Genomic DNA, 27,524 nt, shown 5'->3' on the forward strand with positions numbered 1-27,524 from the left:
CGGACCGGGTCAGGCCACCGTGACATCCCCTGCGTTTGGGGGCCGCTCCATAAAGAGTATTTCATAGCATTTTTTATGTGTTTTTTTAGCAGGATCCATCAGAAAAACTCCGTATGAATATACCCTAAGGTTACAAGAGCAGACAACAAAAGGGTTAAAGGCTGGAACTTTACAGACACATAGATCAGCATTGGAGCTGCAAACATTTATCATGGAGAATATTTGCGACATTGCTTGGTTTGACATCACAACAATAAAACAAATTGTTTACAAAGATGGACACAGCCATGTAGCCACGGTGTAAAGTTCATGGCATCTGTAGGAATCATTAGTCACAAAGTTTGACAGGTCAATCACGCTTCTGTTTATGGTGCAGTAAAGGTCGCCATAGATCAGGATCATTTGGGCGGGATCTGGTGACAATCTGATAGGCAGAATTGACAACAAACATTAGACTGGCAACAGATTCCACTAAAATTGGCCACATCTCAAGCAAAGGTGAAGCTGAGAATTACTAGATGTCTCAGAGTTGTTAGCGTTGGGCAGGGGCACACGGCAGACTTGCCCCCTGAGCCATTTCAGCTCTTCGAAATGGCTAGAGAACCGCTAACGGTAATTATCAGAAAATACCCAGATAAAGTTGGGTTTCGTCTAGTGGATGTGGAAAGAACAGTAGCACTTAATGGTGACTACACGCTGCTGTTTTCAGAAGACGCTTCCTCTTCCTTACCAGTGGCAATTTCCACAATTGAATGAGCTGGACAATACTCAGGATTGACTATAAACTGCTTTAAATCCACATCAGTCCCTGTAGATCATAGAGGGAACATCATGTCCTAGGAGAGTTCTGTTCTGCAGGTGGTTTCACGGTTCACACACATAAGGATCAGGGTAACGGCCGCTATCATGGATAACGTCACTAAATTTGACACCAGTTACTAAATTCAGACAGAAGTTGAAGGTTTGGCCTAAGCTGTCGGTAGTGTGATGTACAAAACTTATCATAATGGTATGGATGCCCCAGTTGTTATATATGTTACACAATTCTCAACTGGGGATATCAGAGGGACTTTTACAACATTAACACTATTCTTTAGGGAATTTATACGAAGTCTACCTTGTTTCAATTTGGAAGCACTGCAGAGGAGAAAAGATGATGGCCGTCTGGTGGTGCCGAAACCCTGGCTGTGTTTTTTGGCAGTATAGAGGCAGTAGATTCATGGATGGGAGGACCCAGGAAGAAGGGGCTGAACGTTTAATACAACAACACCCGGGTACATCTAGTCTTTATAGAGCACTGGAAGCCCACAAATTTAGAATCACGCTGTATCAAACTCACACTCTCACCCTGATCCATGCGTTTGATGGAAGCTGAGGAAATTCCAGGAGCTTAAAGGAGACACACCGAATACTTCCCCTTAAGATACCCCATGGGTTCCCATCCTGTTTCACTTAGAGGGCTTTGATCATTGGAAGTAGAAATGTATAAGGAGAGTGGTGCATATTCTGACCGGTGATGTAGTTATAGCTTTTTCACAGCAACAAGAAGAATTGGAATTGTCTTACACGGACTTTTATTATAAGTTCTTGCAGCTGCGACACACTTATTAGATAGAGTCGTTGAGCTGACAGGTGGACGTCCATGAATAGTATCATACAGCGCAGTCCAGCTCAGATAATTCAGCGCTAGCTATCCCAATGCAGTACCAGTTACTGTTAGAATTAGTGCCATCAAAATATCCATAGAGGGTCCCCTGCAGAAGAGCAATGGAGGGAGATTTTAGAGAGGTTCCCCCAATTTTTACCAAGCGAGATACACAGGTTGACCCATCTGTATCTATTACATACAGATTCTCCATGACATTGGGCTGAGGGACAATTACCTTATTCCTAGATGGAGATCACAATCTGCTCCAGATGATTTGGGCCTGTCTGGACCTAGAAATGTTTTGGAAGGGAGTAACAGATATAAGCAGCAATGTATGTTTTTTCCTATAAATGTCTATCATCATTTCTGTATATACTGAGGTGAGTAGAAGACTTGGAGTGTAAGGAAACAGGAAAGCCTGCAGCAGCGAGGGTGGGCTATATAGTAGATAGATGAGAAGGGTCCGACGACATGGGAATGTATTGGTAAGAAAAGATTTAGGAAAAGCAGTGAGGGCGCTGTGAGTGCATAATTACCTGAAAACCATTCCTGAGCTAGAATTCAACTGGGATTGCTCGGGCACCATTTCTGCACCAATTATTTAAATTAGGTTACTCGCGTTTTTTGTGCAGTTCTTTAACATGCATTTATATTGCGTTTTTGATGCTGCGGCTTTTGGGCTCTTGTTAGTGTGTTATGCTTTAAATAAAGCTAGTTTGTTTTTAAAACTTCTTTGTATTTAGCTTTTACGAAACTCTATTGACATACTTAAGTGGAGATTCCATGTGTTTTTATGCCTTTTTTTAACCATGGAAATGTTTTTTTACCTGCAGATTTTTCGCATCTTATGCCAGTCTATGGGGAAAACGCTAGAGAAATTGACATGCTGCGGATTAGAAACACGCACCGCAGGTCAGTTTACGCTGCACTAAAAAGAAGCACAGCGAGCAGGAGATCTGTATAAATCCCATCCACTTTGCTGGAACTGTAAGAAGCTGCGTTTCTTGACACAGTAAAAATATGCAGCATCAAAAACTCATCATGGGAACGTAGCCTAAGACTATGTGCACACGTAGGAAAAGAGGTGCAGAATTTTCTGCACAAAATCCGCATCTCCTGGCAGAATCCGCAGCCACGGATTTGCCGCGGTTTTTATGCGGATTTTGTGCGGTTTTTATGCGGAAGTGATGCGGATTTTGTGTGGATTTTCAGCGGTTTTTGCCACTGCGGATTTTTATCATGGAGGGGTGCAGAAACGCTGCAGATCCGCACAAAAGAAGTGACATGCACTTCTTTGAAATCCACAGCAATTCCGCACTGATTTTTCTGCACCGTCTGCACAGCTTTTTTTTTCCCATTGAATAAAATTGTACTGTACATCACAGTGCGGATCTGCAGCGTTTCTGCGTGGTAAAATCCGCTGCGGATCCGAAGCAAATCCGCACTGTGTGCACATAGCCTTAGAGATCTGTTAATTCTGGACACACTAATAGCATCTATAGTGGGTACAGGGGTTGCAGTCACACCTAATCCCTGGAGCCTAGGGGGACCCAATAGTCCTTTTCGCCCATTTGTGTAAACCGTGACTATTAGGCTATGTGCACACGTCAGGATTTTCTGCACAATTTTCCTGAACAAAACCGGACTTTTTCTGCAGGAAATCCGCATGCGTTTTTTTCACGTTTTTACCGCGTGTTTTCCCGGAGCTTTCCCAATGCAATTAAATAGCGGTAAAAACACGTAAAATCCGCAAAATTAATGAACATGCTACGTTTTTTACCGCGATGCGTTTTTTTCGTGGAAAAAAAGCAACATATGCACAAAATTGCGGAATGCATTATAAATGATAGGATGCATATGTATGCGTTTTTATCGTGTTTTTATCGCAAAAAAAAACACGAAAAATCCTGAACGTGTGCACACAGCCTTAAAGATCCCTAACAGTTGGGAAAAATGAATGGTGTCAATCAAAACTACAACTAATCCTGCAAAAAAACAAGCCTCATACATCAATGTGCATGGAAAAATGAAAAAGGTATGGTTTTTGCAAATAAAGAGAGGAGAAAGCAAAAGTGCAAAAACTGAAACCTGCCCAGTCTGGAAGGAGTTCTTCTAATGCTAGGACATCTGTAACCTGAAGGATGACACACCACATGGAAGTGGTAGGAAACAGAAGCCATATTGCAAGTTAAGAAGAACAGAAATATACTTGGAAGATCCTGAGTCCCTATGTAAAAGCCTCCTGCCTTACATGTGCTATTTCACATACTTATCTGGCAATGAGGCCGTTTGGACCCTTCAGGCACCATGGTTGGTGTTTGACTGCTACTTCTGCACCACTTTTCCTAAGTTTATATCTAGACATTAAAGGGAATCTGACAGCAGAATTTCACTCCTGAAACTATTTATATGCACATGTAGCTCTTTCAAAGACAAGTCCTGCAATACCTTAACATCGACAGTCTGTTCCTTAGCAATGGAATTGATATGCAAATGGGGCTGAAGAGCTATGGTAGATCTGAAGCCTTTGTCACTCCAGCTCTATTTCCCACGCAATACTGACTCCTCCTACTTTATTGACAGCAGCTATGCTGTATGACTACAGGCAAAGGAATGGTCAGTCAAGCAGGAGGCAACACTGGGTGAGGAATAGAGCTGGAGTGACAGAGGCTTCAGCTCCACAAATAGTTCTTCAGCCTCATTTACATATCAAGTCACATGCTGATTGCTCAGCAATGGAAGAATAGACCTGTCATGTAAATGTATTGCTGAACTTCTCTATGAAAGAGCCACATACGTATATGATCTGTGGTCAAAACAGAACACATATCAGGAGTTGTCAGAATGCTGCAGGCAGCACATGACTATTGTCACCTTGTGGTCAAAATTAGAACAGCAGAAGATTTCATAGTCATATTTTCCAAATGAATCTGCTGAATAGACTCATGTAGGTTTATCTACCAAACAATGGCTTCACTGATGTTAAGTCCCTTCTCACCGTGGTCTTGCTCTTCTGGCTGCTCACGTTTTCCTCTGCCACATTGACCCTTAGGTACGTGTTGGGTGTATTTAACCAGCGGGTCTTCTCCTTCTGCTGTTTCTGGGCATGTTGTCGTAATGTCGAGAAAGGGACACCTTCTTCTTCAAATACAAATGCAGTCACTGTGGCGGGTATCTCCACATCACTCTTGTGTCTTGTCTTCTCTTGTACAAATGGGTGCCGGTAGCTATAGCCTGTACGGTAACCCTATGGAATATACATCATATTTTATCATTCTGAAAGATGGATCCTGCGTTCCCACTGGGCAAAGAAGGAAAAGCACGGTCATATCGAAATGAGGACTTTCATGTAATGTTTATAGTCACCTTTCTTAAATAACAGAACCTAGATATGTTTGGCCTACAATCCCAACAACAGAACCTAGATAGGCATGACATACAAAGAGCTATCACTTTACCCATAACAGTACAGACGTTCACTTGTCTCTAATAAGGGATTACCCATTCTTTCTGTCATGTAATGACATAATTACATCATCTAAAACTGCATCTTGTGATTGCCCTACGATAAACGTAAAAAATAAATCAGGATTCAAAGAGGCCTTGGATTCATAAACATGTGGCATAAAAATATATCCACCGATGTATTTGTGTCTATCAGCAGTAAATTCTTAATTGTAGGATAAGCTGGCACCACTGCGCCCCATCAACATATACAGAAAGTAAAAAATAGCTGTAAAGTAAGAGTAATAAAAAGTTAAATACTGGTTTGAGGAATATTTAAAGTATGGAAATCAATGACTTACGAGATAAACTCACCAAATTATCCATCATTCTCATTAGAGCCTCAAATTCATATTCGCCCAATCTGCTCTTCTGCATGGGTCCAAACATGCTCCCTGCCCAGCCAACTGTGCCCACCTCATGTGGACGATACTTTTCCCGATCTAGCAAGATGAGATTTTCTGGCCCTCCGGCACTAGGCACAGCCGAGACCTAAAACGTGAGGATTTAATATTAACGAAGTAACAGGCCGGCCATATTGGAACTTGATATGACTGAGGAACGACGGCCCTCCACCTGGCCGAACACAAATGGCCTACACATCCCACCCCCTTTCTTCTGTTACCTCATCTTCTTAAAAATTACCAATAAAAAGAAACATTATAAATGTGGATAAAGTGGCCACAGTAGCCTTTATTAATAATATTAACAGTTTTATTTCTCATACCTAAGTATAAGGAAAATTATTTGGAAGCTTTACAAATAAAACTGGGCACCATCAGCAGCTCCTCATTGCCCCCAACCGCATAGCGACAATTCTGAGACCCTTCAGCTGAGTGGTGCCCCCGTGATTTGTCCCTCTGAGACCTCAGATCAGTAGCGACTCACCAAGTATTTATTAACACTTATACAAGGGGGAGGGGGTGACCCTACCAAATCAGGTCCCCTACCCCCATCCTTTACCATACCACTAATTCCAATTGGCTTTCCAAAGACCTGTTCCCACCAGCTGCCATGACGTGATGTTTAATCCCGAGCAGCCGACAATAATAAAATCTTGTCCTTTAAACCTTCATAACAGAGTAGTGGAGCCAACCTTAGGGAAGGGTGGGAGACTGCTTTACCAACGGACAACCCCGTAACCGCCAAGCAACCCCTATATATACCCTGCCTCAACCACCAATCAGGTAGGGTGCATCATGATACCACTCCCATAACCACCCCAAACTTTTCAGTATGGCCCAGCCCCCAACAAACTAAAACGCCATCTTAAGATAACTCTCAAGGATCCTATAACTCAGTACCCCATACAGACCCCTAGGCCCGGCATACATCCTGGCTGAGGTCACGATTAACTACTCTTGCACAGGTAGAGGCTTATATGTCTTGAGTTTACATCTTTTGGGCAACTCTAGGGATATGCAGTCTTCTAGGGTGAAGCAGCATCGTGGACGCTATTGGGCACTTCTGGCATATGCCACTCATGGCGCATAGAGGGTCAGGAGTGTGTAGGGTAATGCAAATCTGCCTGTTGTATTGTTGCCTGCATATAATATGCGCTGTAAATCAAAACTGTAATTGTGTTTCATCAAAAACGTTGCATTGTTTCCTTCTACAGCCTCTGTGTTGCTCTGTTTATTACTGGCTGTAGAAAGAGTTAACTGAGAATCTGTGAGGGGGTGTTTGAAGATTCCCACTCCACACCTGTTTACCTGTGTTATTGGTGTTTTATTTGAAGATTCCCACTCCACACCTGTTTACCTGTGTTATTGGTGTTTTATTTGAAGATTCCCACTCCACACCTGTTTACCTGTGTTAATGGTGTTTTAGCCAGTAGATGACAGCGGTTTGCAGATTCATACGACTGTCACCTGTATGTCAGTTGGCACACAGGGAGAGAACCAGTTTGAGCCGCCACCAGCGATAGTTGGAAAACTGAATGATGACTGAGAGTTGCAGGCAGCCATCTTGGAGTGCAGTTAGAGAGAGACAGATGTGACAGAATCACAGGAGAGTTAGGCTATTTTCACACTAGTGCGTCGGTACGGGCCGTCGCAAACCGTCAGCCCGACGTACCGACGGACAGTGTGTTAATGTAGCACAACGTGGGCAGCGGATGCAGTTTTACAACGCATCCGCTGCCCATTGTGAGTTCCAGGGAGGAAATGCACGGTCGAAAATGGCGGACGCGACGCACAAAAAAACGTTACATGGAACTTTTTTTGTGCCGACGGTCCGCCAAAACACGACGCATCCGTCGCACGATGGATGCGACTTGTGGCAATCCGTCGCAACGCGTCGCTAATGCAAGTCTATGGAGAAAAAAACGCATCCTGCGGGCAACTTTGCAGGATGCGTTTTTTCTCCAAAACGACGCATTGCGACGGACAGCAAACAACGCTAGTGTGAAAGTAGCCTTAAAAAGAAAGGGTGTGTGCAGTGTGCTAGGAGCGGGTCAGATTACTGAGGAAAGGTGCAACTGTCCCTGTGATTCCTGTCAGAGAAGAAGAATCACGTTGGGGAGACGACTATGGTTGGAAACAGAGTTGGGTTCCACCCAAAGCAACGACTGTGGCGTGAATGGCCTTCTGCTAGCCTGTCAGACAAAAACTGTGCTCCAGGTGACAAGCCCCAGGATCCACTCAATGGTCTCCCAGCTAAACGGCCGTTCGGACTCTCAGACATCCACTTCTGTGTTCCGTTAATGGCCGATAAGTCCTGAGCTCAGGCCTCACCACAGGGATCCTGGTGGATGCATGCACGCAGACTATAGAGAGAGTTTGGCGCCGAACCTAAATTTTCAGAGACATTGTTTGCTAAGTGGGCTGTGTGAACCTTAGCTAGCTACTCCCCTCAGTGGGTGAGCTTGTGTATAGATAGCATAACAGAATTGTAATTCTAGAGAATTGCTAAGTTTGTGAATCTCTGCGCTGCACCGCTGCAGGGGCTGCCTCTTGCAGTCATCTAATTACACCCATGCTGTGGGCAACTCCCGGTTACCGCATTAGGCAGAACCACTGGTCAGGCAAATTATAGTGTACCAGATAGAACACACTGGGCCTATCGGTTGTGCAGCGCCGGGGTCCTAGCTGATCCGGGCTAGGTGTGTGTGATAGTTAACTGTCTTTCTTTCTTGCTAAAACTAGTTCCTTAACAGATTGCCTGGTCGTGTTCTTTGTCCTTGGCCCACTGTATTCTGGGAGAGACCACCCCAGTACACAGTCTACAGCTCCATCAGTCAGCTAGTTATGAGGGTCTGATTGGGAGTTGGAAAGTTTTTTATGTGTCTTTTTTTGAGCTCCTGTCAGCTGATTTATGGCAACAGACCACACCAAAATTGAAGGTGCAGGGAAACAAAGAGGCCGAAAAAGCAAAATGGAGCAACATTTGTAATGAAACCCAATTGCAAAAATGAATTTTTGACCATACATGCATTTAAGATAAAAAATAAAGTCTGCAGGGGCAACAAGCCCTTTAATAACATATGATGAGGCAATACTGCTAGCTCTCGCACTTGGCCCCTTAAATCTGAGAGGGACTTAATGGTTGTTTTTCCCCACATGAGGAGTCCAATACTATAAATAACTCACATTATAGATTAAGTCGGGGATCTGTCTACAAACTTTGCACTAGAGCCCAGGAGCATCCCCCCTATAGGTTTTATTATGGGGCGGGCTAACATGGAGACTTCTGGGAACCATTATTTGATTATGTACACAGTGGTCTCCTAGCTGAACCTGTCCAGCTGCTGCACAACTACAATTCCCATCGTGACTGTCAGACACCATTAATACAACTTACAGTTTAGATGATGGACTGCATGCTGGGAGTTGTAGTTTTGCAATTGTGGGGATCCACATGTTGGGGAACATTAGTCTTTGATCTATGGATCTCCTGACAACCGTGTTGGGAGTTGTCCTTTTACAACAGTGGTTGTCAGGGCAGCTGGGAGGGGTAGTTTTGTAGCAGCTGTGCAGCCACTGGTTGGTGATCACAGAAGAAATATACGGAAAGTGGGGAAAGGCCCACAGCAGATCTATTACAATAATCTATACTCTACCTGGATTTCACAGGCCGCCTGGAGATGAAAAATTTTATAAAAAGCTTCTTCTACCGATTCTCCCAGAGCTACAACCCCGTGATTCCTCAGGACAAGCACCTAGAAAGTAAAGCACAGTCATTCTCTGCATTGCCTCAGAAATAAAGCCTACACCGAGGAAGAGCCAGAAACCAGTCATGTAAAAAAGACATGGCCGAACCTTGCACGTCGGTCCCAAACTCTTCTGCAGTTCAATCCTGTCCTTTTCTTCTTCCATGTCTCCATTGAAATCATAGTACACCACTTCTCCTGCCAGTAGAGCGTCATGGGAGATAGGCAGGAGGCCACATTTCATGGCCGACACCTGTGAAGACCACAAGGCTTCCATCAGTCAGACCTGTGTGACCAGCACTGATCGCCCGCCCCGTCCCATGTACGGTATCATTCTTATATCTCACCGCCGTCGTTGCCGCTGTATGGAGCTGAATGATACATCTCACATCGGGCCGCGCTGAGTAAATGGCTGAGTGCAGACTGAAGTCACTGGTGTCCACCTCAAACATAGAGCTACCAATCTCCACCATCTCCCCCAAAATATTCACTTTGACCTGTGAATGACATTGGATGAAAGGAAATCAGAGGTGATGGAAGCCCTCAAACCACATACTGAGCATGTAATGTGGAGGTGATATTTCATGAAATGAAGAGGGCTAGACAAACGTCCCTATAAGCTGATCATTGGGTAAGTTACTTATAAGGCCGGGGTCACACAACCTCTCATCTGAGAAAATCGGTCCGATTATGCTAATCACACGCTGATCAGAGTCTGATCCGATTTTCACAGACGTGGAGAAAAAATGTTTTTCCACCTTCTCTATATTGTCAGTCCATGTAAATTTGACTGCACCCGGATGTAATCCGAATGGGGCCCGATTTTTTTTGCATGGACCCATAGAGTTGAATGGGCGAGTGCCATCCGATTCTCAGAGGCAAATCGGGCAAGCTGCGATATTTTCCTGGAACCGACTTGGTCTGAGGAAAAAATTGGACATGCACACAGCCTCGTAGAATATCATGAGGACGAGTGCTATCTGTCAAAACCAAGGATAGCACTTGTTCGATTTTTACAGGCGCGTGCACGAACAGTAATACACAATAAAGGGGTATTGCAGTATGTACTGTACATTTTCATTATTTCATGCATCCATAAGGATTCTACAGTGATGATGGGAGGGAAGTAAGACCATACACTCATAAGTCATTGCTCATAAGTTACTTAGAGACTATCGGATCCCTCAGTTATTTTATTACTTACTAGGGTTGACGCCGACACTTCATTACAAGCCACTCCACGCGGGCTGATTAAGAAGTGATCCTGTTCTTTATTAACCCTGATCTGAAAATGAAGAATAATAACATAACAGCATAGGAAAGAAAAATGGGCAAAATAACAATGGGAATCGCTGACCAGATGAGAAAGTCACCGTGCAAGCACTGAGGGTTTATAACATTCACATTTAAAAAAACACATACACTACGTCTCCACATATTAAACAACACAAAAATAGAGAACATTTAGGTCCAATGACTAGAAGAACACATTGCTTTACAATAGAGATGCCCACATTTTTCTGGTCTGAGGGCCACTTTGTCAGATTTCACTAACCCTAAGGCCAACAGTAATAATTAAAAGAATTGTCCCCGTTCAGGAAATCTTATTCCCCCGGTCTGTAACTTGGTGTTGGTGAACTATGTTGCGTTGCATTTTGTTGCATTTTTGCTGCAGGCAAAAAATGAAGAAAAATACAGCAAAAATGTAATGAGTGAATATAGCCTTAGGCTATGTTGCGCTGAGTTGTATTTTGTTCCATTTTTTTCTGCAGGCACAACCTGCTCTATTGTCAGTAAAGAAGCTACGTACAAAAAGCAGGTTTGGCTGCTTTTTTTCTGCATTTTTTATGACCCCAAAGTTCAGCTTTGCTTCCAGCACAGAAGCATGAACAATCAATGTGTTAAGTCACCAATGCAAGACATATGTGACACCATAAAATTATTTTGGAAAAAGGGCAATTTGATCAAATTATTTAGTGGAAAAAGATTTTTATGCTTGAAAAAATAGTAACTATGCTGAACAAAAAGTTTCACATGCATTCATGAAAAAATACACAATTAGAAATGTAACCGCGGGGTGAGCTGAATTGATTGGGAATAGTTTACCTAAGACATTGGTAGAGCATTAAGTTTGTCGGGCGCTGTTTACTTTCACACTTTGGTCAGCCCTTGAGTTGGTCAAGTATTGGTCAATTTCACACCTTGGTCAGCCAAAGTTTACTTTACACATGTCACTAATTTAATTAAACTGCACTAATCCTAACTACCATTCTCAGGTGAGGAGACCAAGACATTTTGGTTTAAATCACAAAATTAAATCGGTTTCACATACTGCTGCATCTGCTTTTCTTTTTCACTAAAAACGCAGCAAAACCTGATACCTGTGTCTTTTGCACATACTCATTGCTTTCTATGGGGGAAAAAAACGCTGCAAAAACGCTGAAATAAGTGACATGCTGGAGTTTTCAAAAATGTACCAGTTTTCCAATTCAGTCAGGGAAAAAAAACAATGTGTGTGCATGAGATTTCTGAAATCTCATAGCTTTTGCTGCTACTGTAAAACGTAGCTTAAAATTTGCATAAAAAAAAACCCATCATAATGCAACCTGTGAACATAGCCTAAGGCTGTTTTTTATGATTTTTTTATGTCCTTTTTCAGTTAACTGTTTTTTTATTTTAATGTAGGGACTCGCAAGAGAATGAGGACCCTTGACGTGGGTTGCGATCCTGCATATTTTGGCCAAAATATCGACCAAAGCCTCATGTATTTTATATATCATTTTTATCTTCTTATTGCACTTTTTTTTTTAACTAGGCCCTTTAGTGTTAGTTGGGTGAATTGGGTGTCTATCCTTGTGTGGTACTGTTATATGTTTGCCTGATCCAACAGTATGAGCGTCATCAATAGGCAGGCACTGCGCATCACACGTACCTGTGACTGGCGCCCTATACAAGCCTTATCCATGTGCATTTATAATACTAGGTGCCCTCCCACTCCATCGGTGGTACGTTTGTGAATGGTTGTTTCATCAGTATTTTGCACTTGTGCTGTCCCCACCTTTATTATGGGGGTCTGCTGCACCCTGCTAGTACTTTGGTATTGTGACCTGGTGTTGCTGAGTAAGGCTGCCTTTTTTTCTGTGAGTTTTATTGTTCATTAATGCTCTTTTTCAGTGAATTGCCCAGCGCAGTCTGGTGTAAGAAAAAAAAAGGCCGCACTCTACTCACTGTCTCCTTGTCGGTCTCCACCAAATCTCCTGATGCCTGGCATTGGCTGTGGCGCTGATATCTCATCAACAGCTAGTCAGTGAGCTCAGCGCCTCTGCCAGTGTAGACAGAACTTCCCGCTCACAGATGTGAAGCTCACTGATTGGCTGACACTGTCGAGGTGACATCAGCGGCACAACCAATGCCAGACTTCAAGACCAGAGGCGGAGACTCAGTGCTGGACCTGGGAAGGGTGAGTATAGATCAGTTTGTTTTTTTATACTAAACTGTGTAAGTGGACAAAGGGATATTACTATTTGAAACTTTTATTGCACATCGAAATATAGGCCAGATGCCCGATGAGTGCCGATTCCCACCTATAAATAATAGGACATTTCAGAAACGAAGAGACCATGTAAGAGTTTCTCCACTGCAGTCTATATGAATTGATGAATTAAGGGACTTCATCTCCTTTCCAGAGGGCCACACAAGGATCAGAAGACCCCAATACTGCCAATATAAGGGGATCCCAGAAATGGCAACACAATATACAATTAGTATTCTCTAATTTCTGTCTCTGTGGCATTCCCATTTTCTCTAACATATGAGGGGGCCACACAAAATGGCATCGAGGCCTGTATGTGAGTTCTAGGTCGCAGGTTGTGCTCCCCTGCTTTATAACTTCAGCAATGACCTTAGAGCCTGAGAAAATGACAATGTGATGTAGGAGGTCTGAGCACCACATGTCTGAAGACTTGGACTGAAGACTCATTAAGGGGCTGCACGATGGACTTTCGCAGAATCACAGGTCGTGTTGCCAAATCTCCCTCTATGCCAGTGATTGGAGTCTCACTGTGAGGCACAAGGTATCACCACAATGACCAGCAAATCGCAAAAAGTTGGAACCAGCTGAATTTCTTACCAATTGCTTGTAGCTGTCGCAGTACTTCGCAGGTCACAATAAGACCCCATTCACCCGTATTATGTAGCAATGGCGTAGAGTGATCTTTGGCTGCACAACCTGCGTCACAGCCAAAGCTGCCGTGTAGCGACTAAGTATCGCTCAAGGGCCCTTTATAATACAGTAGTATAGCAATAATGCCAGATATCAGCCTCGATACCGGTCTTTGGAGACAACATATTAACAGGCTATGTTTCCATGATGAGTATTTGGTGAGTTTTTGATGTTGCAGATTTTCTGCACCGATTCACATTCAGTTGTGTCCGGTTTTTTTACATGTGTTTATCTCGTTTTTGATGCTGCAGTTTTTGTCTTTTTTTGGTATGTTATGTTTTAAATAAAGCTGTTTTGTTGTTGATACTTCCTGGTTGAAAAACTTTATTGACACAGCCATGTGGGCATTACATGTGCGTTTTAGTAGCGGATACACACAAAAAATGCATATGTGTTTTTTACCTGAGGATTTTATATATTTACTACAATTTTATGGGGAACTGACATGTGGCGGATGTGGAACACGCACCGCAGCTCAGTTTACACTGTATAAAAAGAACACAATGGGCAGGAAATTTCTATCAATCATTTCCATTTTGCTGGAACTGTAAGATGCTGCATTTTTTGTGCAGAAACTCAGTGTTAAAAAAGCACCAAAAATTCATCATGGCAAATTACTCACTGAAGCAAAAGTGCCACTGAGCTGCGCCCAGCCATTGAGGTCTATGAGCCTGTAGATGCTGGCCAGTTTACATCTCATTAGCCTTTCACCCTTTGCCAAGGGTACAGGATCATTGCAGTGAAGGTCATTGATCGGCGCCACCATGGACGAGTCTGGAAAATGAAGGTTATGTTTTCAGAAGTTAAAACAAAGGAAAATGAATAGCAATGGTTGACAGACAAAGGCAGAAGACTAGCGGCAAAATTACATTTGGGGCTATTTGAATAATAAGGGACTCTCAGACAACTTTAGGCTATGTTCACATCTTGCAATTTTGTTGCATTTTTTTTCTGCACCCATAACCTAATCTCTTGGCAGTAAAGAAGCTGCTAAAAAAGGTTTTGCTGCTTTTTTTTCAGGTACATTTGTCTCTTGTACATGATGATAAAGTTTAGTGCCTGTTGTTCCTGAGTTTTCTGCACCAAAAAACTCAGCAAAACCTGATACCTACGCTTTTTGCTGCATTTTTGCACTTGCTCATTGCTTTATATCAGTGAAAAAATGCTGCAAAAACACTGAAACAATTCAGTTAGGAAAAAAACAACGTGTGAGCATAAGATTTCTGAAATCTCATATCTTTAACTGGTTCTGTTAAAAGCAGCTTTTAATTTGTATAAAAAATTCTGCAAAAACGCAACATGTGAACATAGTCTTAGGCTCCCTTCACATGTCCGTATAAAACACGGACGTGAAAAATCGGTGCCGGTGTCATCAGTGGTTTTGCGGTACGGATAAAGAAATAACTAAGTGACAAAGCTTCTCCTATATTGTGCAATGTTAAACACGTCCAGCACACATACTGTACACTGATGGCATATGGACGCCATACATGTGTTGTATTTCTTTTTCACTGACCCATATACTTGAACTGGCCCTTGTCATCCATGCTGCCGGACGAAAGCGGCATGTCTCCATGTGTTTTACACGAACACATGATCTGTGTAAACACCTGGACATGTGCATGGCCCTACAGGTTATAATGGGTACGTATGGTATGCATGAAAAAACGTACTGAAAACACGGACGTGTGAAGGAGGCCTAACCTAAACTCCCATTCCCATCACACACAATGTATGCTACATACCAGGGCTGGCTTCATCACCCAGCACACCAGGGCAAGTGCCAGGGCCCTGGACGAACCATATGCTATATGGTCAGTTATAGTCATTATTAGGATACAGGCTATAGAACCTCTGAACATGCATAAGTCCAAGAACCTGATTCATCAAAGCTTTTACGTCAGTATTTTTTTTACAGAAAAAGCCTTGAAAAGTTGCAAAATTTTGGCCCAACTTGAGGCTGCCCTAAAGTTTTGTGACTTTTGGCGTTCTGACGCTATTTTTGCTCAGCTCTGAAAAAGTGAGTGGAGCTGGAGTGGGACAAGGCGACCACTGATGGTCAAATTCATGATGATAAGCTACGCCACAATTCTTACTCCAGAAGACAGGAGTAGGATGTCACACACAGGGTCACACCACTGGGCCAATGTCCCTGATTCACCTCTCAATGAATCAGGAACGTCTGACTCCAGCAAGTCCCCTCATCAAGAGAAGTGTGAACAACACCGCCCTTGATGTATCGGACCCCAAATCTTTCTTATAAGCTTAAGTGGTGCTCTCTTTTTTTTCCTTGTGAACATTGCAAATTCATGTGTGTTGCTCTTTTGCATGGGACTACACACTGACACATTGTCAGCAATCAATATTACCAAGACAGACAGAGGCTCCTGGCCCTCATGCAAATCCTGTAACCGGGCCCCTTGCTTATCATGAGCCATTTATAACACTGATGTCTTGTTTTGGGGCAGAGGAACCTCATTGTCATTCTGCAGCTCAGAAGAAAGAAGCTTGTGTGGAAATTTCCGACGAAGGTTAAGTTGCATTTTATATAGTAATTTCCAGTTAAGTAAATGATATTCAGAGAGGACATCTCAGTAACTTCACCCTCCCTTGTCCAAGTCCCCAGAGAGAAAGTGGAAGAACGTACTGACTGGACAGGTGGGGAAGACAGATGGTGCAGTGCTGGCCATGAAGTCAGCGATTTGCCTGAGAGCCCAGATATTGGAGGAGTTGTTTCCTTTCTTCATCTGCTCCTGAATTAAACTTTCCAGTTCCTCCCTGAAAGACTGAAAGTAAATGGAAGCAAACATAAAACCAAAGTAAGAAGACAATAAATCAGACATAAAATAACATCACACTGTTACACGACTATATACACTGACACGTTTTCATCTTCGCTTTTCAGACAGAATTCATCACTAAAAAATCTAAACAGAATTGATAACATAGGGGCCCTATTTTGGATAAATATAGGCCCCCCTGCAAATCCCATCTGGAAAAAGAGACCACCTGATTGCCAAAAGAATGATGGCACCCATCATATTATTACCGGGCTTTACCAGTGGAAGGTAAGATAGTGGAGGACATCGAGGGCAATCTTATGACAGAGTCAGACCATGTCACTGCTAAGGGGTCCGTGGAGACAGGGGTGGCCGGTACTGTTTTTTCCACTCCACTATGCTGTAGGCTGGTGAGAACCTGGGTAGAACTCCACCTCAGGCCTCGATCACACTTTCAGTATTTGGTCAGTATTTCATATCAGTACGTCACCACTTCTGCATTTAGCACCCACTCCTGGTTTACTAATACTAATACTGTGAATGTGGCCTTAGGCCTCATTCAGATGTCAGTAATTTTTCTTTGACGTAAAACACGGACCGTTGTTCATTAATGTTTGGATCCAAGTTTCATGAGTGTTTGGTCAGTGATTACCATCAATGTTTCATCAGTGTTTGATCATTGGTGTTTTGTGTGAGTGTGAGTTTTTTGGATCTGAGTTTCATCAGTGTTTCGTCAGTGCTTACCATGCATGTTCCATCAGTGTTTGGTCATTTTTTACCATCAGTGTTTCATCAGTGTTTGGTCAGTGTTTACCAGTGAGCAGTGCACCATGAGATCCATGTAGCCATATGGTGTATTTCAGGAGCTCTGATAGTGCTGAACCGCCTTTTTGATTTTCTATTAAGAAGCTTTGTAATTTATTTAATTATCCACACGTGAAAATCGGTGATGGAACACTGATGGTAAAAATGCACTCTGGGACCAAACGCTGATGGTAAACACTGACCAAACACTGATGAAACACTGATGGTAAAAAATTACCAAACACTGATGGAACACGCATGGTAAGGCCGGCGTCACACTGGCGAGTTTTACGGACGTATGAGCGCAGAAAACACACCCGTAACATACGCATAACACACGGCCCAATGATTCTCTATGGCCCAGCTCCTATCAGCCGTATTTTACTGATCCGTATTATACGGTCTTCTACGGCCGTACAAAATTGCAGCATACTGCGTTTGTCACCGTATTGCGCAAAAAAATTGCCAATGAAAGTCTATGGTGGCGAGAAAAATACGGATTACACACGGACCAGCAGTGTGACTTGCGAGAAATACGCACCGGTGTTATAGAGAAAAGCCGGTAATTCAATTGCCGGCTTTTCATTTCTCCTTCCCAAACCCGACAGGATATGAGACATGGTTTACATACAGTAAACCATCTCATATCCCTTTTTTTTTTTGCATATTCCACACTACTAATGTTAGTAGTGTGTATGTGCAAAATTTGGGCGCTGTAGCTTGTAAAATAAAGGGTTAAATGGCGGAAAAAATTGGCGTGGGCTCCCGCGCAATTTTCTCCACCAGAGTGGTAAAGCCAGTGACTGAGGGCAGATATTAATAGCCAGGAGAGGGTCCACGGTTATTGCCCCCCCCCCCTGGCTACAAACATCTGCCCCCAGCCACCCCAGAAAAGGCACATCTGGAAGATGCGCCTATTCTGGCACTTGGCCTCTCTCTTCCCATTCCCGTGTAGCGGTGGGATATGGGGTAATGAAGGGTTAATGTCACCTTGCTATTGTAAGTTGACATTAAGCCAGATTAATAATGGAGAGGCATCAATTATGACACCTATCCATTATTAATCCAGTAGTACGAAATGGTTAATAAAACACACACACGCAATACGGTGACAAGCGCAGCATGCTGCGATTTTGTACGGCCGTAGAAGACCGTATAATACGAATCAGTAAAATACGGCTGATAGGAGCTAGGCCATAGAAAATCATTGGGCCTTGTGTTATGCGTATTTTACGGGTGTATTTTCTGCGCTCATACGTCTGTAAGACTCGCCAGTGTGACGCCGGCCTTACCATGCGTGTTCCATCAGTGTTTGGTCAGTGTTTAACATGTGTAAATGTTACCTTAGAAGGCAAATGACAGCTAGGGGATAGCAAATAGGAGACAACTGAGTTGTCTTACACAATGATTGACAACTGGATCGTGCAAAATTACTTGCTTAGTTGGTACAGCCAATCACAAGTAAGCACTTGTATGGGGATTGCTTATTTGGTATTCATCATTTGGCACGATCCAGTTGTTGTCAATCATTGTGTAAGACCACTCAGTTGTCACCTATTTGCTATCCCCTAGCCGTCATTTGCCTTCTAAGGTAACATTTACACAATATTTCCACCATCAGCTTATAAGTAGTGTGGTGGGATCCGGGGGGCTAGGCTATCTACATCCTATCGCGAACAAGCATAAAGGAAAGGCTGGAGCGAGCCGCTGGGCATTGTTGAATGGGGAGGGGTATGTAAATTTGGGGGGTATTTTAATTCGGTTACTGGGGCCGTTACCTCAGTTCCCGCTCCGGAGTTTACAAGAGCAGTCCTGCCCGCCCTTGTTCTGCTCTATTTTGGGGTTATTAGGCGACTATTTTATTGGGTCATGGTGGTTGGGTTGCAGTTGGGGGGGGTCCTTGAAGTTGGTGCTAAATTGGTCTTGGGGATATAGATTCCTCATTTGTTATTATTTGGTGTTTTGGTCTGGTGATTTTGGGGGGATTTCGGCAGTGGTGTCAGATCTCCAGGGTTTAAGTGGACAATGGTACCCCGTAGGGGTATTGGTGCTCCCGAGCCAGTGGGGTAACGGCTGGGAGTAATTTATGGTCTGTTATTTGTTCACTAAATATTTTGTTACAGTTAATCACCAGATTGTTTGAATAATCTGTATGTTATTTAAATAAAGGCTGCTGTGGCCATTATTATCCAATTTACAGTGTTATTGTCTTATTTTGGGCTACAGGTTAGGGGGGTGGTTATTCTTATGGCAGGGAGTTTTATTATAATGTGAAGAGCCCACCGGATCATCGACAATGCCAATGTCAAGGGTATACATTGTGGTTGTCCCTATTGGACTAACAGCTGAGGACTGATTTATACCACTCCCAGCATTCGTTCTGCCTGTTCATCCTTAAGCGCGGTATCATACTATATCAATGTTATAGAGTTGTTTAATATGTTTGAAGAACCGCGAAGACCATGACCAGGATCATATTTCCAAAACGTAAGTGTCAATTAATAGAATGCATTCATATTTAGCACCAATAGTCAGTATGCCTTCGGACCAAGCTATACTGTATGTGCATGCATGTTTACACATAAGACGACATGCATTTTTTCTTTCCCCACTCCAGGTCACCACTCACCGGACTTTGTAGAATCATGGTTACACGTTTCTTCTGCTCCATGACATTGAAGTCCTGCCTCAGATCGGCTGCCATGTTCCGAATTCGCAGGTATTCTGGATCATTCTCTGAATATCGCTCAAAGTATCTTGGTCCTTCAGCGGGAGGGGAGGTCACAGCCTCAGGGGTGGTTTGGGTGCTCATCTCTGAATCCACCGCACATGAGTCCTAGAGGTAACAGAGAGGATCGGTCAGTAGGTAATATCAGACGTTCCCATCACATTGTTATTAATGGTGTGTTCTACATAGCTTGTTATTAACGGTGAATAGGATATGATAACTCAATAATCAATATGAGGCAGGGTCCTTTTATGTAACAGAAGAAAGCACACTCTAGATTATTTCCTTTCCCTTTATACTGTTACATGAATGATCGTTTAGTGTGTCATTTATTTGACTGAAGGTTCCCAAAATAAAAATTAAGGGCTGGCCAATAGAAACACCAGTTTTGCATAACAATTAATTAGACCTATTTACATTTGGGGTGTCACTGATATATAATAATCTATTACTTACTGTTCTTTAATTAGTGATAGGAAGGTATTAAATGCATGTATTTCAATCTCTATGCCTTCCCCGCATATAAGGTTTTATTGCACTAATAGGAGCACCATAAACTCTGTGCTATAGTGAACACAAAGGCTACAATCCAACTAATACGCAGTCATATCATCTGACATAGCATTCCAATGCATGTTTCGCCAGCTAAGCTGGCTTCTTCTGGTGTAGCGAGCGGCAGCTGCAGACAGGAGCCAGAAATGAGAGCCCCCTGGCACCCAAGCTGTGTGCGCTCCTGCCCTGATGCTGTATGAGCACTGCTGGGTTTCACCAGTATCCAGTGTCGGACTGGGGTGCCAAGGGTCCACCAATAACATTGACTTTGGGGGGCCCACTTTTTACCTGCATGCACCCTCTTTCGCAAATTTACCTACACTTCTATATAATAATAAACTGGGTAGTATGGTAAATGAATGATGATATGCTACTTTTTTCTATACAGAGTGTATCAAGTAAATTATACCAAGTACTGCCCATATAGTGGGGTTGGGGGCCCGTGTCTGCACAGGGGCCCACCGGGGGATTCCCCTGTTCCCCTCTGGGCCAGTCTCAGCCTGCCAGTATCAGTATACCGCAGATTGACGTCAGGCCGTGATCGCTGTGGGAAAATATCTATATATCTTCATCTTTTACATTTTAAAAACTACAGAAAGTTTGAGTCGATCTCAGGACTCAAAATTAATGTTGACAAATCCGAAGCTTTATTCCTTAACACCAATAAGGACATGCAAACAAATATTATCTCCCAGTTTAAATTTACAAAGAATGAGCACTATATAACTTATCTCGGTGTCAACCTTACCTCTCATAAGTCGACCCTATTTAAGTGGAATTATCTCCCATTAATAAAAAATCTCCGAGCTGACTTAGCTAGATGGTCTGCCATGAAATTAACCTGGTTGGGCAGATTGCATGCAATTAAAATGGTCTCTTTGCCTAGATTTCTGTACTTATTCCGCTCTCTCCCCATATCATTACCCCATGAGACCCTACATGAGGTTCACTCTATAATTTCAAAATTTATCTGGCAGGGGAAAAAACCCAGAATCCGTCAAAAAACTATGTTCATACATAGAAGACTGGGGGGGCTTTCCATGCCTAACTTCACACTGTACTACAAAGCGGCTCAGTTAGCCCAATTGACTAATGCCTGCGCTGTCAACCGTGCTCCGAGATGGGTTGACCTGGAATCGTCCCTTCTACTTCCATTTTCCTTGCCGGGCCTTATGTGGTCCACACAAAAACTACCAAAGAGTCTACACATCACAGCACCTTTCACAGCACATTCCCTGATCCTTTGGAGGAAGGTAAGATTTAAATTCGAACTCCAATCTGGGTCTGCCCCTCTGACCCCCCTCTTCTGCAACCCCATGTTCCCACCAGGACTTGACCCACGTTCTTTTGCTTGGTGGAAAGTAAACGGAATTACTACTCTAAAGCACCTCTGCTCACCCTTTAATATAATTTTATCTAGACAAGAATTCCTTCATAAATACAACCCACCCATTAGCGAAACCTTCCGTACCTATCAGGTTTTCCATTTTGCGGAACAGTTTCTACAACGGAAAATCCCTTTTCGCGCGACTGGCTTTGAACAGAGATGCATGGATGACCCACTGGGAAGGGGAACTATTTCTCTGCTGTACGGATGCCTCAATGCAGCACATGGTGTTGACAAACTGCAATACATGAAACAGTGGGAGGAAGATCTAGGTTTCCAACTAACTTTGGAAAATTGGAGACGATGCTGTGACACAATTTCCAGGGGTAGTCATCAAGCCTCCCTGGCAGAGACGTCCATTAAGGTCTTACACAGAACATACCAAGTCCCAAGTAAACTTCACGCTATATACCCCAACATTTCAGATCAATGCTTTAGAGGATGTGGCGCAGTGGGAGATATGAAGCATATTTGGTGGGAATGTCCGATAGCCTCGGCTATGTGGCAGGAAGTAGGATTAATAATTGGAAAAATGTATGGCGGGACAATACAACCTGACCCGGCCACATTCCTCTTGGGAGCCAAATACCCTGGATTCACTAATAAATTCCACAAGCTGATAGGCCAACTGCTTATGGCTGCTAAGCTACATATAGCTACCAGCTGGAGGTCGCCGTTTCTCTCTGTCCAGACAGTTAGAGATAAAATGAATTCAATCCTCTTATATGAACGTATACATGCGACTAGGGAAGATGTGTGGGAAACCTTCTACCAGGTTTGGAAACCGTGGATAGATCTTAACGCGAACTTAAATCTTGAACAAACCCTGACTCTATCTATTTGAGACTCTATCCTGTGGGTGACTCTGATGACACTAGGGTCGAGCCGGCGTGGGGTGGGGTGCGGGGAGGTGGGAGGCAGAACTCATAAAATGGAACATAGTATATCCTTGTCTGGTAAATATACTGCAGCTTATCACGAAATAAAGTGCAGCATCTCATTACCCTCCCCATTTTCCCTCTTTTATGTCTCCCCATGTTCTTGTCTTGTCATATTTGTATCTTGGAATTTGAGTTAATATATGTATGTTTTTTCTTATTGAATTCCCTTGTAAGGGAAAGTGTTGTTCAATTACTATGTTATTGAAAATAAAAATTATTGAAACTAAAAACTACAGAAAGGATAATAGTCTGATGCAAAAGTTTGGGCACCCTGCATGGTTAGTACCAAGTAGCACCCCCTTTGGAAGTATCACAGCTTGTAAACGCTTTTTGTAGTCACAGTAGAGTTTTTCAATTCTTGTTTGAGGGATTTTCATCCATTCATCCTTGGAAAATTCTATCACGATCTATCGTTAAAATGGTGGTTACAGCTTGGTGAAGTCTGTGATCTCGTACTACTACAGATTTCCAGAATGAAAGAGCACTATGGATTACTCACCCTCCTTGGCTCCTGTCCAGAGATTTCTGTAAGGCCTCATTCAGACATCAGAAATTCTCATGTAGTATAAAAACAGACTGATTATTTTCATCAGACTGATGACATCCGAATGCGTTCCGTTTTTTTTTTCTCACAGATTTATTGACTGGCCTTGCTGATTTTAATCTGATCCTCGGATGAAAATTGGACATGTCTCAGCGATTTTCTGCGGATCGATCAGTCCGCAAAGAATCATTGACATATGAATGGCCCCATAGACTATCATAGGTACGAGTTTTATCCGTGAAAATCGGACATCTGAATGATGCCTTAATCTACATTCCCATTATGAGTATTTGGTGAGTTTCTTATGTTGCAGATTTTCTCCGGAATTTCTGCACCCATCAGCTAAACTAGGTTACTTGCAATTTTTTTTTATTTTGTCTTCGAGTGAGTTTTTTTTACAAGAATTTTTAGTCTCTTTTCGGTATCTCATGCTTTAAATAAAGCTGATTTGTTTTTACAATATTTTCTGTTATTTAGCTTTGACAAAATTTTTATTGATATAGTCAAATTATGCAGATTGCATGCATATTTAGCTCGCTTTCACAGCAGAAACGGACTAAAAACGCATATGCGGTTTTTGCCACTTAATACAATTTTATGGAGACAATCTGCACCGAAAACTCAGCGTTCGACATGTTGCGCGTTTCAAACACGCACCGCATTGGCATGAGATTTCTATAAATCCAATCCACTTTGCAGGAATTGTAAGATACTGTGTGTTTGGTGGAACGAAAATACAGACTGTCAAAAACTCATAGTGGTAACTTCGCTTTACCAAAACTCTAAGCTAAAAACCATGCATATCAATGAATGTTCTGTTTGATTTTTAGTGTCAGAAATTTTAGAGCAGTCACAAAAGGGCTTGAAAACTCTTAAAGTCGGCCGGTCTTAAGCTACAAGTCTGCAGTTACTATGTGACTGCAGGTTTGTGAATCTTCACATTGCGTGCACTGCACACTGTAAGTATTCTTCAGTGCTGGTGGTCTTGTAATATGCGCACTCCCAACCAGATGGGCGCAGACATGCCCAATGTAAGTGTATTGAGCGAGGTCTGACAAATCTAGTCTGAATGTGGCCAGGAGCGTTCATATCGCATACTTGCACTCACATGACCACCGTCTCCCAGCGTCGGCATCTGAGAATCCTCACAGCACGCATTGTGCGCGATCTGAGGATCCACAAGTCTGCAGGCACATAAAGCAGGCTAGACTGGTCAACTGATTTAAGAACCTTTCATTTTCAAAATTGCGGTGGTGTGTGATCATGCTTTACCAATTTACTCTTCTCACATGTATCTATGATGTATCACAAGATCAATCTGTGTGTACTTTCCCTTTAAGGTAACAGAAGCTACTCAGGTCAACGTAAAGGAAAATCCAGGCCCGGCTATTAGTCATTAAACATGAAGCTTTCGAAAGAGCCGGCATGTAACCGCATTAGCCTTTCTCCTTGTACATTATATCTCCGCACAACTCTCTGGCGCTTTCGGGCCCAAGCACTTAGCACAATGATTATGGTGAGCCTCGGAGTCCAGCCTCCATCAGGATGGTCTGCGGAGAGGATTAAAGCCGTGAGATCAGCCTGTTGTCCCAGAACTGCACATCCACAAGCCATTAAAATGCACGCCTCAGCACATCAAAATTATACTATAAATCTAGCGCTGAGTAACTGGCACCAGGTTATGAGCTGTGCTGAATGTGCTGTCTGCAGCGAGGCCAGGGGTTTAACTACTCACATGCTGAAAATTAGTAAACAGCGGGATGCATTATGTAAGGTCAGTCATTTTATCATCCATGTCTTGAACTTGATTCATGAGATGAATGAATTGCAAACCAGTGCATTGATAAGATACTGATGATTTGTATCAAAGATATATAGGAAAGGCCATTAGCATCAGTTCTGCATACCTCCCAACTTTTGAAGAAGGGAAAGAGGGACAAAGGTTGTGGTGCTTGCAGCGCGTCGCAGCAAATTTTAGGCCATGCCCATGACCACACCCATTTCACACCAATATACACGCCTCAACCACACCCATTTAGCACTGCTGATCACACTGTTTCATAAACAATAATTATAAACAGAAAAAAAATAAATTTATTTACAAGTAATGAATTAAAGTACATGCACTACTCAGTTTCTATTCTGTGCCCACTTTTCTCCCCCATACTGTCTCCTCACACTATTCCCCTCCCTCTGTACATATACCCTGTACACTATATAATAAAACTACTACTCCCAGCATGCTAGCATGCTATGTCAGTAATCTGTGGTAAAACTACTAATCCCAGCATGCTATGTCAGTAATCTGTGGTAAAACTACTAATCCCAGCATGCTATGTCAGTAATCTGTGGTAAAGCTACTACTCCCAGCATGCTGTGCTTGTAATTCATGATAAAACTACTACTCCCAGCATGCAGTGTCAGCAATCTGTGATAAATCTACTACTCCTAGCATGCTGCGTCAGTGATACATGATAAAACTACTACTCCCAGCATGGTAAAAACTACTGAGTAGTAGTTTTACCATGCTGGGAGTAGTAGTTTTATCATGGATTACAAGAACAGCATGCTGGGAGTAGTAGTTTTACCACAGATTACTGACACTGCATGCTGGGAGTTGTAGTTTTATCACATATTACTGACACTGCATGCTGGCAGTAGTAGTTTTACCACAGATTACTGACACTGCATGCTGAGAGTAGTAGTTTTATCACAGATTACTGACACTGCATGCTGGGATTAGTAGTTTTACCACAGATTACTGACACTGCATGCTGGCAGTAGTAGTTTTACCACAGATTACTGACACTGCATGCTGAGAGTAGTAGTTTTATCACAGATTACTGACACTGCATGCTGGCAGTAGTAGTTTTACCACAGATTACTGACTCTGCATGCTGGGAGTAGATTTATCACAGATTACTGACACTGCATGCTGGCAGTAGTAGTTTTACCCCAGATTACTGACACTGCATGCTGGGAATAGTAGTTTTATCACAGATTACTGACACTGCATGCTGGCAGTAGTAGTTTTACCACAGATTAATGACACTGCATGCTGGGAGTAGTAGTTTTATCACAGATTACTGACACTGCATGCTGGCAGTAGTAGTTTTACCACAGATTATTGACACTGCATGCTGGGAGTGATAGTTTTACCACAGATTACTGACACTGCATGCTGGGAGTAGTAGTTTTATCACAGATTACTGACACTGCATGCTGGCAGTAGTAGTTTTACCACAGATTACTGACACTGCATGCTGGGAGTAGTAGATTTATCACTGATTACTGACACTGCATGCTGGGAGTGGTAGTTTTACCACAGATTATTGACACTGCATGCTGGGCTGTTAACTTGCAGGGCTATAACCTTTTCAGAAATGACCATACAGATAAGCGAAGGGGTGGGGTGTGTCTGTATGTAAAATCAACCTTAAAACCCATCCTGCGTGATAATATAGGTGAATCTAATGAAAATGTGGAGTCCCTGTGGGTGGAGATAAGGGGAGGGGGAAAAAATAATAAATTACTGATAGGGGTTTGTTATAAATCTCCAAAAATAATGGAAGCAGTGGAGAATATCCTCATAAAGCAAATAGATGAAGCTGCAACTCAAGGAGAAGTCATTATTATGGGGGACTTCAACTACCCTGAAATAGATTGGGGAACAGAAACCTGCAGCTCCAGTAAAGGTAATCGGTTTTTGACAACTATGAGAGACAATTACCTTTCACAACTGGTTCAGGACCCAACAAGGAGGGGGACACTGCTAGACCTAATATTAACCAACAGGCCAGACCGCATATCAAATATAAGGGTTGGGGGTCACTTGGGGAATAGTGATCACAAAATAATAAGTTTTCATGTAACCTTTAATAAGATGGGTAGTAGGGGGGTGACAAGGACACTAAACTTCAGGAGGGCAAATTTCCAACGGATGAGAGAGGATCTTGGTGCAATTAACTGGGACGATATCCTGAGACATAAAAGTACACAAAGAAAATGGGAGACGTTTATTAGCATCCTGGATAGGACCTGTGCACAGTATATACCGTATGGGAATAAACATACTAGAAATAGGAGGAAACCAATATGGCTAAATAGAGCTGTAAGGGGCGCAATAAGGGACAAAAAGAAAGCATTTAGAGAATTAAAGGAAGTAGGTAGTGAGGAGGCATTAAATAAATACAGAAAATTAAATAAATTCTGTAAAAAGCAAATCAAGGCAGCAAAGATTGAGACAGAGAGACTCACTGCCAGA

At 42.8% G+C, this 27,524-nt stretch overlaps 1 protein-coding gene across 5 annotated transcripts in view; it reads right to left on the reverse strand.

The window, feature by feature from the left end:
- Positions 1-27,524, reverse strand: part of ADD2 (adducin 2) — a 157,538-nt gene that overhangs the window by 40,646 nt on the left and 89,368 nt on the right. For all 5 annotated transcript variants that reach the window (XM_077263098.1, XM_077263096.1, XM_077263097.1 and 2 more), the window contains exons 2-10: positions 19,738-19,944; positions 16,172-16,310; positions 14,147-14,298; positions 10,507-10,587; positions 9,650-9,799; positions 9,412-9,555; positions 9,213-9,311; positions 5,468-5,644; positions 4,647-4,895 (exon numbers count right to left, since the gene is read on the reverse strand). In XM_077263098.1, the coding sequence (XP_077119213.1) occupies positions 4,647-4,895; positions 5,468-5,644; positions 9,213-9,311; positions 9,412-9,555; positions 9,650-9,799; positions 10,507-10,587; positions 14,147-14,298; positions 16,172-16,310; positions 19,738-19,920 (1,374 nt within the window). In that variant the 5' untranslated portion in view covers positions 19,921-19,944. The remainder of the gene's footprint in view (positions 1-4,646; positions 4,896-5,467; positions 5,645-9,212; positions 9,312-9,411; positions 9,556-9,649; positions 9,800-10,506; positions 10,588-14,146; positions 14,299-16,171; positions 16,311-19,737; positions 19,945-27,524) is intronic.

Source organism: Ranitomeya variabilis, chromosome 5, assembly GCF_051348905.1.
Source record: "Ranitomeya variabilis isolate aRanVar5 chromosome 5, aRanVar5.hap1, whole genome shotgun sequence".
Lineage (NCBI taxonomy): Eukaryota > Metazoa > Chordata > Amphibia > Anura > Dendrobatidae > Ranitomeya > Ranitomeya variabilis.